Source organism: Megalobrama amblycephala, linkage group LG16, assembly GCF_018812025.1.
Source record: "Megalobrama amblycephala isolate DHTTF-2021 linkage group LG16, ASM1881202v1, whole genome shotgun sequence".
NCBI lineage: Eukaryota > Metazoa > Chordata > Actinopteri > Cypriniformes > Xenocyprididae > Megalobrama > Megalobrama amblycephala.
In genome coordinates, this window is record NC_063059.1 from 4,725,734 (window position 1) to 4,741,212 (window position 15,479).

The 15,479-nt window shown below is 36.9% G+C and overlaps 1 protein-coding gene across 2 annotated transcripts; it reads left to right on the top strand.

Moving 5' to 3' along the window:
• Positions 1–13,001: 13,001 nt before the first annotated feature.
• LOC125249139 (olfactory receptor 1468-like) lies at positions 13,002–15,060 on the top strand. 2 transcript variants are annotated; one of them, XM_048161346.1, is made up of 2 exons: positions 13,002–13,046; positions 13,280–15,060. In XM_048161346.1, exons 1-2 carry the CDS (start codon positions 13,020–13,022, stop codon positions 14,225–14,227), a joined length of 975 nt encoding a protein of 324 aa, XP_048017303.1. In that variant the 5' UTR covers positions 13,002–13,019; the 3' UTR covers positions 14,228–15,060. The 2 variants fall into 2 exon arrangements, with proteins under 2 accessions (XP_048017303.1, XP_048017304.1); XM_048161347.1 differs by having other exon boundaries at positions 13,036–13,176.
• The last annotated feature ends 419 nt before the right edge of the window (positions 15,061–15,479 follow it).

A 15,479-nucleotide genomic window follows, 5' to 3' on the forward strand; every position in this document is an offset into this window, starting at 1 on the left:
TTTTTTTTTTTTCATTGGTCAGATATAGATGCTGGAGTCTTAAAGGATTAGTTCACTTTAAAATGAAAATTACTCCATAATTTACTTAACCTCATGCCATCCTAGGTGTATATGAATTTCTTCTTTCAGACAAATACAATCAGATTTATAATGGCAGTGCATGGGTACAACCTGTTTGAAACTATAAAAAGCATCCATCCATCATAAATGTACTCCACATGGCTCTGGGGTGTAATAAAGCCCTTCTGAAGTGAAACGATGCATTTGTGTAAGAAAAATATCCATATTTAACACATTATAAAGTAAAATAACTAGCTTCCGCCAGACCGCCTTCCGTATTCAACTTATGAAAAAGTTTGTTAAAAGTAAGTTGAATACGGAAGGCGTAGGACATAGCGTAAGTGTTTTGATCTGCGAGAGCCATTACACTATCTTCCCAAGTTGAATACGGAAGGCGGTCTAGCGGAAGCTAGATATTTTACTTTATAAATTGTTAAATATGGAATTTTTTCTTATACAAACACTTTTCTTCAGAAGGCCTTTATTTACCCCCCCAGAGCCGTGTGGAGTACGTTTATAAATGATGGATGCACTTTCTTGAATTTCAAACAGGTGGTTTCTGTGTTCTGCCATTATAAATCTTAGGAGCATCAGGGTGATTATTAATATTACTCTGATTGTATTTGTCATATACAGTAAGGATGGCTTGAGGGTGACTAAATCACGGGGCAATTTTCATTTTAAATGGTCTTTACTTAAAGGTGCCATAGAATTAAATTTGAATTTACCATGGCATAGCTGATTAACAAGAGTTCAGTACATGGAAATGACATACAGTAAGTCTCAAACACCATTGTTTCCTCCTTCTTATGTAAATCTCATTTGTTTAAAAGACCTCCGAAGAACAGGCGAATCTCAACATAACACAGACTGTGACGCAACAGTCAGGATCATTAATATGTACGCCCCCAAATTCATGCATATTCCAGCCCATGTTCAAGGCATTAGACAAGCCAGTATTAATGTCTGGATCTGTGCACAGCAGAATCAACAGACTTTATGCAGGTAAGCAAGCAAGGACAACAGCGGAAAATGGCAGATGGAGCAATAATAACTGACATGATATTTTTATTTTTAGTGATATTTGTAAATTGTCTTTCTAAATGTTTCGTTAGCATGTTGCTAATGTACTGTTAAATGTGGTTAAAGTTACCATTGTTTCTTACTGTATTCACAGAGACAAGAGCAGTCACTATTTTCATTATTAAACACTTGCAGTCTATATAATTCATAAACAACTTCATTCTTTATAAATCTCTCCAACAGTGTGTAACGTTAGCTTTAGCCCGTTAGCCACGGAGCATAGCCTCAAACTCATTCAGAATCAAATGTAAACATCCAAATAAATACTATACTTACATAATCGGTTATGCTGCATGATGAACACTTTGTAAAGATCCATTTTGAGGGTTATATTAACTGTGTGAACTTTGTTTATGCAATGTATTATAGAGTCGCGAGCTTGGGGGTGGGGACCGCGAGCATTTAAAGGGGAAGCACGCTGAATCTGTGTATATTTAATGATGCCCCAAAATAGGCAGTTAAAAAATGAATTTAAAAAAAATCTTTGGGGTATTTTGAGCTGAAACTTCACATACACACATTGGCAGAAACTCTGTTTCTTTGCAGAGTCCAGAGTTCCCAGCATCAACAAGAGGGTCCAGTTGAAATGCTGTGGGTCACCTTGAAGATGGTAGGGTGAAATGTTCTGGATTCCTGAATGGCTAAAATTATGAAAAACTCATGTATTAAAGTGTCCCAAATTATGTTTAATAAAATTAAAAGTTCTTAATTTTATTTCGGAGGTCTCCTACAATAGGTTTATATGGATCCAAGGTCAAAAACACTCTCAGTAGATACATTGCAGCATCACCTCTTTTCTGACAGTCTCTAAAACGACTTAATCAAGGATCCAGTCTCTCTAAACTCCTTCTTTCTAAGAGTCTATTCTGCTATGATTTGTCAGATGACTCTGTCTGTTGAGATTGGTCTACCACTTACAGCATGTGTCAGAAATGTCAGCTATGGAGGCATCCTCAGCACTTGTACACATAGTGATTCGAACAGTAACGATGGTATCAGTTTTACCTTTTTTTTTTTTTTTTTTTCATTCAGGGGACACCTTAGACTTATATTACATCTCTGACTCCACTCACCAAACAGGTTTGCCATGTGGTTTGAAGCCACAAAGGGCACACAATGGACACACAATTGACAAAATTGAGCAAATCTTCTGATTGAAAGATGTTTGTGTACATACAAAATATGCAAACTTACCTATTAAGGTATACATGAATGCATAGGTAAAAGTTCAGTATAACTCAATGATGTTTGGTCTTGTTTTCAGTACGATGCCTAGGTTAATCTGAAATTGGTTTGGAAAGTGAAATATGCATAGAAAAAAACCTTTAAGACATTGTTCTAAACATGAACTTTAAGCTCTGCAAATGAACCTCATGCAAGAGAGGGGCCATCCAGTGGCCACCTTTGACAGCATCAGCCAATCAAAACATTGGATCTGAAAGGTGCCAATTTGCATTTTTCTTCTTTTCGGGACAGATTAAATAGTTTGTCTCTGAGACAGAGAATTGTTCCAGTTTGTCGGGTTGCTGCAGTTTCCCGTTCTGGTTCCAGGCTCCAGTTCCTGTTCCAGTCCCGGTCCCAAGATGTGCTAAGCTAACTAAGCTAAGCCCGACTCTATAGAGTTGTGAATTTGCTCTCTCAAGACTCTGAAGCTTTAATGAGAGAAACAAGGAAGTTCTGCAAGAAGTGAACTTGGGAAGTCTGAAAACTGCAACGCAGACAACGACGACAAGCTTAGACCCATCTTCAAAATATCTTCTACACCAACTTCAAAATCCTCTCATTAGAGATCCTCCAGATCTGCATGTTCCAGACTGCCCAGATCTGCACCGACTTCAGAATCTTCTCATCAGAGATCCTTCCATCTGCATGTTACAGATTGCACAGATCTTCTACACAGACATCAGAACCTTCAACTTCAAGGATTTTTCTTCGGCGTGTTCCAGAAAAAGAACCTTCTCTGTGTTTCAGGAGTTCAACGTTCAAGTACTTTGTGTTCAAGGCTGTGAAACGTATTCCAACTCCTTTCTTCTCACTGCAACGCTGCCCAGCTCAACAAGGGGAAGATGTCACCCTCGGATTCAGCACAACCAGGCAGATGTAAATATCACTTACCAAACCTCTTTCCAGGAAACCTTGGCAGTTTATAACAAATAATCTCTTGGTTTATTTGTTGAATTCAGAATAAGGTTTACCTTATTTCTTCTAGAGAAACTACAGTTTATCTTTCCATAAGATTAACTTGTAACTGCCATAGTAACATCCAACTCAATCACTTGCACATATCAATCTTTTTGCAATTTATCCATTCAGTAGTTGTTAGTTACTATTGTCTCCTTTTGTTAATAATATCATTTATTACACTTCTGTCTTCCTTGTGTTGATAATACAGAAAGAGGCTCTACAAGTTAACAATATCTCACAAATCCTTCAGATTGGTCAGATGATGAACTTCCTCCAATTTATATAATTGTAATTTAGTCAACAATCTTCCATGATTGATATTTCCTTGACTGGTTCCCCAAAATATCGAAATGAATCATCTGACAATCTCACACTCACCTTAGGTGATGTGAGACCAAAACCTCATTAATAATATTAATATTTAAGATCATAAATAACTATATTTGTGGTTCCCTCATGTGAGGCTAGTCCAAAACCACTACAAAGACCTAAGCAAAGCTGAGGTCTCCTGGCATGCAAGCTTCCCTACTACAGAGTCTCATTGCAAGTGCAATTGTACACATACACACATTGGCAGAAACTCTGTTTCTTTGCAGAGTCCAGAGTTCCCAGCATCAACAAGAGGGTCCAGTTGAAACGCTGTGGGTCACCTTGAAGATGGTAGGGTGAAATGTTCTGGATTCCTGAATGGCTAAAATTATGAAAAACTCATGTATTAAAGTGTCCCAAATTATGTTTAATAAAATTAAAAGTTCTTAATTTTATTTTGGAGGTCTCCTACAATAGGTTTATATGCATCCAAGGTCAAAAACACTCTCAGTAGATACATTGCAGCATCACCTCTTTTCTGACAGTCTCTAAAACGACTTAATCAAGGATCCAGTCTCTCTAAACTCCTCCTTTCTAAGAGTCTATTCTGCTATGATTTGTCAGATGACTCTGTCTGTTGAGATTGGTCTACCACTTACAGCATGTGTCAGAAATGTCAGCTATGGAGGCATCCTCAGCACTTGTACACATAGTGATTCGAACAGTAACGATGGTATCAGTTTTACCTTTTTTTGTTTTTGTTTTTTTCTTCTCAATTCCTCATCTTTTGGAAGCGCATGCAAAGTGGATTGGCTTTCATAGGGTAGAAAACAGCATCTTCTCGACATGTCAACAACATATGCTGGCATTTTGCAAATAGGTTCACTGGGATGACACCCCTGGTCTGGAGGGCCAAGGCAGAGCTGGAGGGACGAGGATGTCCGGCAGAGCCTGAGGGATGATGGGCCACAGGGGAGCTGAGGGAGTATGGAGCCGATGATTCGACAGGACGAGGTGAAGCCGGGGGATGAAGGGAGCCGGCAGAGATGAAGGTGAGGAGCTGGAGACATTTGCCAGAGGAGGAGGGAGAGGGAGACTGGGCAGTACCAGCGGCGATGAAGAAGACAGGAGACTGGGTGGAGCCAGTAGTAACAAAAGAGAATAGTAGCTCTTTTCCACTGGAATAGTTTGCGTTCTCTGAGCCAGAACCTGTTCTCAGCCAGGCTAACTGGAGCCTATCACAAACTGTCCACGTGTTTCCACAGACTTGATGAGCGAGCGATGACGTAACAATGCTACATGTTGTTTACCTGACTATAAACTATAAACAGTGCGCATCCCGGTGTTTATGAACTTCTTTACTTGCAAGACTGATAATATTAGAGAGAAAATTATAACCATGCAACCGTCTACTACAGTATCACATCAGACAGTGCATTGTAGTATCCCTGAGGAAAAATTCAATTCATTTGCGGCTATAGGAGAGGAAGAATTGTTTAACAACTTGTTAAATCATCAAAATCAACAACATGTATGTTAGACCCTATACCGACTAAGCTATTGAAAGAGATTGTTCCAGAGGTCATAGATCCTCTTCTTAATATCGTTAATTCATCTTTATCACTAGGATACATACAGAAAACTTTTAAGCTGGCTAATTATTAAAACTCTTATTAAAAAAAAAAAAAAAAAAACACAACTTGGTCCTAGAGAATTAGTCAATTTCAGGCCAATCTCAAATGTACTTTTTCTGTCAAAAATACTAGAAAAGGCAGTTTCATCACAACTATGTTCCTTTTTAGAAAGAAATGGTATCTGTGAGGATTTCCAGTCAGGATTTAGACCGAACCATAGTACTGAGACTGCTCTCATTAGAGTTACAAATGATTTGATCTTATCATCAGATCGGGGTTGTATCTCTCTATTAGTGTTACTGGATCTTAGTGTTGCATTTGACACTATCGACCACAATATTTTAAAATCTTGCTGATTACTTACAAAACATTAAATGATTACTTACAAAACATTAAATTAACTCTCCCAGTACCTGAGCAAGCTCTTAACGCAATTGTAGTCCTTCACTTCTATTGCTGTCACACTGGTTGTGTATAAATACGAGAACAAGACGAAGAAGATCAGATAACAGGTGGAGCCGGAGCGGCAGAGGACCAAGGTGGAGCTGGAGGGAGTGAGGAAGCCAACGGAGCCAGAGGGACGAAGGGACAAAGCAAAGCCAGAGGAGAGCAGTTTTTTTTTAAAGGCACATTAACAAAAGCTACTTAAATGACCTAATTTATCTAAGGCCTACTGCTGGCTTAATCTAAACCCTGTCTCTGAAACTAGGCCTATATTATTAAGCTGAACCTAAAAGAGTGCAGCAGAGTTCTAGTTTTTTCTTTTCTTTCTTTCTCCCTCTGATGCACAATTAATTAATATATATAGAGAGATGTGTTAGCTTGTAATCTTCTGTTATGTTGGGATTCAAAGGTGTTTTTGTTATGCTGCAGTTTTAAAGGTTACCAAAATTTGAAGACTATGAATATGGCATGTTGAGGACATGCAAATGTAGTGATGGTCTCTTTGCTAGTTACATTATCATATAATATGCAAGTGTGCTATTGCTAGCTATAGCTATAACAGCTATTTGCAAAATATTTGAGTTAATGATATTTATGCAATCAAATTTGAGTTAGCTTTGTCAATATTTCAAAGAAAAAAAAATATATATATATTATATTTTTACTGAAAATTAGAATATTGTGAAAAGGTTCAATATTGAAGACACCTGGTGCCACACTCTAATCAGCTCATTAACTCAAAACACCTGCAAATGCCTTTAAATGGTCTCTCAGTCTAGTTCTGTAGGCTACACAGTCATGGGGAAGACTGCTGACTTGACAGTTGTCCAAAAGACGACCATTGACACCTTGCACAAGGAGGGCAAGACACAAAAGGTTATTGCAAAAGAGGCTGGCTGTTCACAGAGCTCTGTGTCCAAGCACATTAATAGAGAGGCGAAGGGAAGGAAAAGATGTGGTAGAAAAAAGTGTACAAGCAATAGGGATAACCGCACCCTGGAGAGGATTGTGAAACAAAACCCATTCAAAAATGTGGGGGAAATTCACAAAGAGTGGGCTACAGCTGGAGTCAGTGCTTCAAGAACCACTACGCACAGACGTATGCAAGACATGGGTTTCAGCTGTCGCATTCCTTGTGTCAAGCCACTCTTGAACAACAGACAGCGTCAGAAGCGTCTTAAAGACAAAAAGGACTGGACTGCTGCTGAGTGGTCCAAAGTTATGTTCTCTGATGAAAGTAAATTTTGCATTTCCTTTGGAAATCAGGGTCCCAGAGTCTGGAGGAAGAGAGGAGAGACACACAATCCACATTGCTTGAGGTCCAGTGTAAAGTTTTCACAGTCAGTGATGGTTTGGGGTGCCATGTCATCTGCTGGTGTTGGTCCACTGTGTTTTCTGAGGTCCAAGGTCAACGCAGCCGTATACCAGGAAGTTTTAGAGCACATCATGCTTCCTGCTGCTGACCAACTTTATGGAGATGCAGATTTCATTTTCCAACAGGACTTGGCACCTGCACAAAGTGCCAAAGCTACCAGTACCTGGTTTAAGGACCATGGTATCCCTGTTCTTAATTGGCCAGCAAACTCACCTGACCTTAACCCCATAGAAAATCTATGGGGTATTGTGAAGAGGAAGATGCGATATGCCAGACCCAACAATGCAGAAGAGCTGAAGGCCACTATCAGAGCAACCTGTGCTATCATAACACCTGAGCAGTGCCACAGACTGATCGACTCCATGCCACGCCACATTGCTGCAATAATTCAGGCAAAAGGAGCCCCGACTAAGTATTGAGTGCTGTACATGCTCAGACTTTTCATGTTCATACTTTTCAGTTGGCCAAGATTTCTAAAAATCCTTTCTTTGTATTGGTCTTAAGTAATATTCTAATTTTCTGAGATACTGAATTTGGGATTCTCCTTAGTTGTCAGTTGTAATCATCAAAATTAAAAGAAATAAACATTTGAAATATATCAGTCTGTGTGTAATTAATGAGTATAATATACAAGTTTCACTTTATGAATGGAATTAGTGAAATAAATCAACTTTTTGATGATATTCTTATTATATGACCAGCACCTGTATATTGTCACGGTTTCAGTCATTCCTGGACTACACTTCCCATAATCCTCCCTGGCAAAACGCTCCTGTTTCTCCTGGCGTTTTACACTCTCTCCATGCCAATTACTGAAACAAGAGACAGGTGTTCGTTTAACCCACTCACTCACCGTGCGTCTCCAGACTCTCTGCCGCTGCAGACTTCGCTGAACCATGCCCCCCTCGCCACAGGGTTCCTTGCCACTCTAACCTTTGGCTTGCTTAGTTGGCTTGCTTAGTTCAATGACAAGCTACACAATATCGCGTTCATATCGAAGGCGATTCATCTGCGAAAATGAACGCAATATTGCGTAGATTGTCAGTGAATTACGACTCTGTCTATTAAATGCCGTTCCATTTGAAAGCAGGTGATGGCGATTTCGCGGTAATCAGGGAACCGGCTTTACTGATGAAATGCGCGTGACAATCGCATGCAATATATCGCCCAGCCCTAGTATTTAACATTCAGTGATAATACTTATTTGACTGCACTGACACTATTGGATGAGAATAACACTTGAACTGAATTGAGCTGAATTAAAGCATGATTGTCATCTGTAAGGCCCTTAATTGGCAGGTTTATTTATATAGCACATTTCATACACAATGGTAATTCAAATGGCTTTACATATAAAGGAAACAAATACATAAGAATAAAAATGGAATGCATAATAAATAAAAATAAGAATAAAAGCACAGAATATCCCTGGATCTGGATGGAAGAGTCAGTCAGAATATTTGTCAGGTAGCTCTGTGTTTAAACAGTACCCTTGCAGACAAATCTTTCTGGAACCACCAGGGCTAACTCAACTTTGTTGTCCGTCAAAGCGGATCTATCCATCAGAGCGGATCTAAACGGATCTTCCTCGCACTGGACGGATAACTGTAAGAATATTTATATTTGTCAGGTAGCTGTATGTTAAATAGTACCCTTACAGACAAATCTTCCTGGACTAGCTCTGTCCAGAGCTCCATACAGGGATAACAAAGTTTTACTTCCTAATTCTTCCAGCTCTTCCAACCAGACAGCAAGATTTAAAATGCATTAAAACAATCAGAAATAAAAAGAGGATGCATAAGAGATTGATATAAAATGCATTAAAAATAAAAACAAGAAAATAATTAAAAGCAGAGGTGATACATATAAAATAAAGTGCAATCAGTTCAGACATAGCACAGTGCTCAATCAGTAAATACAAGGTTAAACAGATGTGTTTTGAGTCTGGATTTGAATGTGATTACTGTTGGAGCACATCTGATCTCTTCAGGAAGCTGGTTCCAGCTGCGGCTGGCATAACAGCTAAAAGCAGACTCTCCTTGTTTTGAATGAACCCTAAATGACCTGATCCTGATGATCTTAGTGATCTGTTAGTGAGGTTTATATTCAATGAGCATATCTGCAATGCATTGAGGACCTAGACCATTTATAAACAAGTAACAGTACTTTTACCAGTGCAAGGACCCGAGGTGTCACGCTTCCAGTCATTCCCGGACTTCATTTCCCATAATCCTCCCTGGCCATCACCTGCACTCACTCCACCAATCAGTAATCACCACACCCAGCTGCAGCACATTATCTGGACTATTTAAGCCATTCACTTCCTCGCATACATTGCGAGGTCTTGTTTGCTTTTGTGGCAATTCTGAGCGTTAGTTATCTTGTCTGTCTGCCTGTTACTGATCCTGTCTGTTCCCCGTGTACGATTCTCTGCTGCCTGCCCTTTGGACTATTTTCTCTGTACTGGAATTGTGATTGATATCTGCCTGCCCTGATTCTGCTGCCTGTTCCATGACCATGATTCTGCCTTGTCCCTGCTGTACCTGTTTGCCACTGTTTGACCCTTGCCTGTTTGACCACCAGGGCTGGGGATTAACGAAATACATGTAACGACGTTACGTATTTAAAATACAAAATTTGAGTAACTGTATTTTGTTACAGTTACATTTTAAATCAAATTACAGTTACATTCAAAAAGTATTTTAGATTACCAAAGTGTTTAATTTGAATTTGTATGTCATTTATTTCATTTAATAGGCTATTAGCGTAAGCTGTTTGAGGATTTTTAACCAACGAGCCAATAGTTGATGATTATCCGACTCTGTCTGTTTAAAAAAAAAAAAAAAAACGCACGCAACCTCTTCAGATAAAGCAACCTGCAACCTGCAGAGTGCAGACATGAGATCGCACGCAAAAATGGACGGGAAAACAGGGCATAACGCATTTCTCTAGTGGAAATTCAAAGACAGTTTTACTTATATAAACATGAAAAAGGATGTACAGTAACATCATAGTGCAATGCAAGCTATGTCTACCTGCAACAAAACTTCTGTCGGCTTCAAACGATTCAACATCTAATCTGAAAAAGCATCTTGAGGTAGGCCTATAAGCTGTTCTTGGTCTTTGAAAATGTTATTTTCCTTATTTACTCCTTATTTTCCCATTTACTCGTACGTTGAGCTTTATATGGTTATCATTAGCCTACGGTTAATATTTATAAGAATTTATTAGGTCTTTGAAAAATAACACAAAATCCTCATAGAATTAACATCCACTTAATCATGCATTAAATAATGTTTTATAAAGCCAGCTTTACAGAGAAACTTTAAATCTTAATAATTCACTCCAAATGTTTAGGTAACGTAGGCCTTTATGGTGCGCACTCAAGTTCATGATCAAAAATAGAGTAGTCCACTGGTCATAAATCCAAAGGTTTTTTTGTTTTATTTTGGTCTATCTTTATTCCGGGCTTGCAAACAAACTGCTCTGTAATAATTTCCCAAAATGTCAGGAAATATTTACTAAGCCTGTCAACAGGACGTTAACACAGGCATACGCTGAAAACGGACACAAAGAGGAGAACAGACGCACCAGCAGAGGAAATACTGCACCATGCACAAGCTCACTGTTCGCAAAATATAGGAAGAATAATATAAATATTAAATTGGGGTTGATATGAATGTATCTCTGAAGGGAACTGACTTCAGAAAAGTTTTGATGGCTTTTCCTCTTATCTCCAGCGCAGCGCAGCGCAGCGCTGCTGTGTGTGTGTATAGAGGTAACCATGGAAACGCTATATCACTGCTGTTCCATAAGCGCCACCTACTGTCAGAGAGTGAATTTGCATTTCATTCAGTCCGTCTGCTGATTTTGTTTTTTGCAGGTGTCATATGTAGCATAATTTCACAAAGCTAAAGTCAGACCATGCTGTTTTTTTTTTCTGTTAATCTTAAAATTATACAATAATTTAAATTAAAAACAACTGATCATGCTCATGTTCATTTGTTGGGACTGTGATAAAAATGAAGTGTTTGCCTCTAATATCAAAGAGCTACACATATTTTTTGAACAAATAAACAACAAATAAATTTGCTTTAAAAAATCCGCAACCAGTATCAGAATCAGCCAGTTTGCTTCTGTTGGCCATGAAAAATCAAAATAGGGGCATCAGTGCACTAAGGTTAAATATTAGTATAAATATATTTATACTAGGGATAGTTCACACAAAATGATCATATTTTTTTCCCAAACCTGTAAAATGTGGTGGTGGAGAGATGCAAAAAACTGTTGAGAAACCGTAGGTGTGTCAGCTTTGAATACAGGCCTTCTCTCGAGATTATTGGGTAAATCATTTCATTTCATTTCATTTTCTTTATAAACATTCTAAATGTTACAAACAAACTTTGTTAATAAAACAATTTAAACCACTGTGTCAATTCGACTCTATACACCTATAAAACAACCTATATTATTATTAACAATATTTTATTGTTGTTATTTAATATTTTGTTATCCCTCTGATGCACATCTTTACAAACATAATTTATGAATGATATCAATAGTAATTATATGGATGTGATCTCAAAAGAAACAAATATTTTCATAATTTGTTTATCAAGATATTGAAATTCTTTACCAACACATAGGTTATGTCTAAAAAAACTATAAACTTAAAACAGAACATCAAGTTAATATGGTCCTTTGTGTTAAGTATTCCAAAGTATTCCAAAGTATTTAGATTAAGTTACTAAACTTGAGTAATGTAACGAAATACATTACTGATTACTTTTTAAAGCATGTATTTTGTAATCTGTAGTGAAATACATTCTAAAAGTAACCTTTCCAACCCTGTTGACCACGAACATTGTTCAATAAAAGCTTGCAAATGGATCCTACCCTGAGTCCCTGAGTCCCGCTTCGTTACATGAGGACTGGTGTGATATGTTCATATTTTCTGGTTCTGCTCAGAATCCTGTCAGCAGTGTTCTGTATGAACATTAATTACTCACCCTCGTGTCGTTCCACATCCGTAAGACCTTTGTTCATCTTCGGAACACAATTTAAGATCTTTTTCATGAAGTCTGAAAAGTTTCTGTCCCTCCATAGAGATCCAACACAACTACCACTCCAAGGTCCAGAAAGATAAGATTAAAGTACTCCATGTGACTCCAGTTGCTTAAACTCAATTTTATGAAGTGATGTGAGTGCTTCGTTTGTGAAAATAAATAAATAAATAATTTACCGCATTAGTCATGTAGTTAGTCATGTAAGTGGTTAAATATACTTGCACCTCGGCTCAGAATGCTTTTATGATGCAACATTAATGTAAACGAAGCCTACTGTGAACACCCTTGTAATTCGCTTCAACCTTTTCGACCTTTATGAATGATTATTTTAGGTTTAAGTGGTGAGTGTAAAGGAACTGGAAGCAAGCAGAGTGCAAGTGTTTCTAAAGCATAATGCCATCTGCTGTTAAAAATTAAGCTCTGAATCAATTTGAGAGAGAATCGTGAAACATTTGGAAAATATCAGAATCGACACAGATTCTTTGTATTGTGAATCGATATATTGTCCCAGCCCTAGTAACTTGATTTGTGCATGCAGTCACTTTAGTAAGGAAAGGCTTGCTTACAGCTCAAAAGTAATAATAATAAATTAATAAGTATATAATTTTGTTCTAACAGAATTTATTCTGCATTTATGTATCAGTTAATGTGGGGCCTGATATATTAGCAAGAAAATGAATGAAAAGTTTAAATGGACAAATGTTATGTGCAGTTCTACTTATGAGCATAGATGGACATCATTTTAACATTAGAGAAAAGCAGCCTTTAGAGAGCTTGTTAAAACTGTTTTCAATGTTTGTGGTCAACACAATTAGCATGAGACCAGTGTCCATATATAGCAAACCAAATCGTTTACGGAACACAATGGGAAACATAGAAAGAGAGAACATGGTAAGATTTCAACTGTGAATTATTCAACAAAAACAATGCATGCTGCTGCTAGAGGATATTTCCTTTGTGCAGCTGAACAAACCTCAAGTAAAACTGTATAACATACTTGGATAATGTTATAAGTTATGTGGTGGGTTTTCTCATTTTCAGAATTCATGACAGTTTAAATTAATACAGTTTTTAGATCTTATTATTATTATTAACTACTGCATAATAATTGCATATCATTCCAGATGCAGCCACCGCTGGAGAATGTGTCCAGTGTCTTAGTATTTACACTCTCTGGACTTAATGAAACACTTGAAAACAGATTTGTGTTTTTTTCCCTCACTGCACTGTTTTATCCCCTAATGGTGTTGTGTAATGTAGTTGTTATTTTCACTATAATCTCACAAAAGACGCTTCATGAGCCAATGTATGTTTTTATATGTAATTTGTGCATAAATGCACTTTATGGCACTGCTGGATTCTACCCTAAATTCATGTATGATTTGTTATCAGAGAATCACATTATTTCTTATGTTGGATGTATGATTCAGATATTTGTCATTTATTCATTTGCCTTGTCTGAAATTTCAACATTAACAGTGATGGCATATGACAGATATGTGGCAATATGTAGACCACTGGAGTATCATTCAATAATGACCAATCAGAGGGTTCTTGAATGTATCCTTTTCTGCTGGCTGCTTCCATCTTTTTGTATATTTGTTTTAATTGTATTAACAGCTAGACTCACTTTATGTGGCTCTACCATTGAAAAGTTATATTGTGAGATTTGGGCAGTTGCAAAACTGTCGTGTTTTTCTACAACAGTAAATAATGTGTTTGGGTACATTGTTATTTTTGTATGCTTTGGACATACAGTATTGATATATTGCTCATATATTCAGTTGATTAGAAAGTGCCTAAAGTCAATAGAGGTCAGGCAAAAATTCATGCAAACATGTATGCCACATCTGCTTTCATTGTTCAATGTGGCTATTGCATTGTTTTTTGATGTACTGTACAGTCGTTATGGCTCAAAGAATGTGTCTCAAGGTGTGCGTAATTTCATGGCCATGGAATTCCTTCTTATACCACCCATTTTGAACCCATTTATTTATGCAGTAAATCTGACAACAATACGGCAGGAAGTTTTGAGGCTTTTTTTCAGGAAACGAGTGAGAATATCTGAGTAAATATTTAGTCAAAAGATCATATGCTTTTCTTGTCTGTGACCTTTATAATCTCAGAATCAGAATGAGCTTTTTTCACGCAAACACAAGAAATTTATTGTGGTTTTTCAGGAGCTCTTGGTACATACATACATACATACATACATACATACATACATATATACATACATACATGACACGAGAACAGAAAGAACATTTAAAATAAGGCTAAGGGGAAAAAAAACAATAACAATAATGTGGTATACATCTGGAACAGAAGACTTGTACAGATTTGATGTACAGATGTACAGATTTATGCGTTGTGTACTGTATGTACAGCTGTATAAATAGTTTTTGTGCTTATATGTTCTAGTGGACAGATATCCATAATGTCTGCCTGAGGGCAGAAGTACAAACAGTTTGTGTCTGGGATGACACAATATCTTCTGCTATCTGATTTGCTGGCTGACCCAAACCAAATCTAAAGCAAATTGTTCCTGTTAAGAAGTAGGAAATAACCCAGAGTAGGTTGTGTGTAAAAGTGATTTTTTCTGCCAAGTAATATTTTATATAGTTATTGTTTGTAGCAACTTGGCTTATTAATATGGAATTATTTTAATATATATATGTATGTATAATAAAGATTTTGTAGGCATATTGTGTATATGTGCTTGGATTCAACTGTTTTATTTGTGATAATGCAATGCCAAACTGCCAAATTGTGCAGACACAATATTTTTCACCCATTGTGAAATTATATTTTTCACCCATTGTTTGGCCATGATGTCAAACAAAGAAATTATGAACATATGTAAAGACAAAAGAGAACATGAAATATTAATAACCGATTATGTCATAGTCAATGTACAATTTTTCCTGTGAGCTTTTTGTTTTCCTATGCACTTTTTGCATAGTAAAATAAACCTCTTACTGTAGAAATAAATAATTTCTAATTTCTATTTTCCAAATAATTTTGCCACATAAGTAACTTAAAGTGTAGTGTTTAGTCTTCCTCAAAATATATATATATATAAAAAAAAAAAATAATAATATATATATATATATATATAATAAATAAATATATATATATATATATATATATATATATATAATATTTTCTTCATATATTGATGGTTTAATCAAACTTTAACAAATAAAAGAGCAGAACAAAGAAAACACTTTATGGTGTGTTCATAAAATATGTAAATTTGTACACAAACACAATACACTGAGGTACAGTATACTTTAACCCTCAGGGGTCTGAGGCTGATTTGGG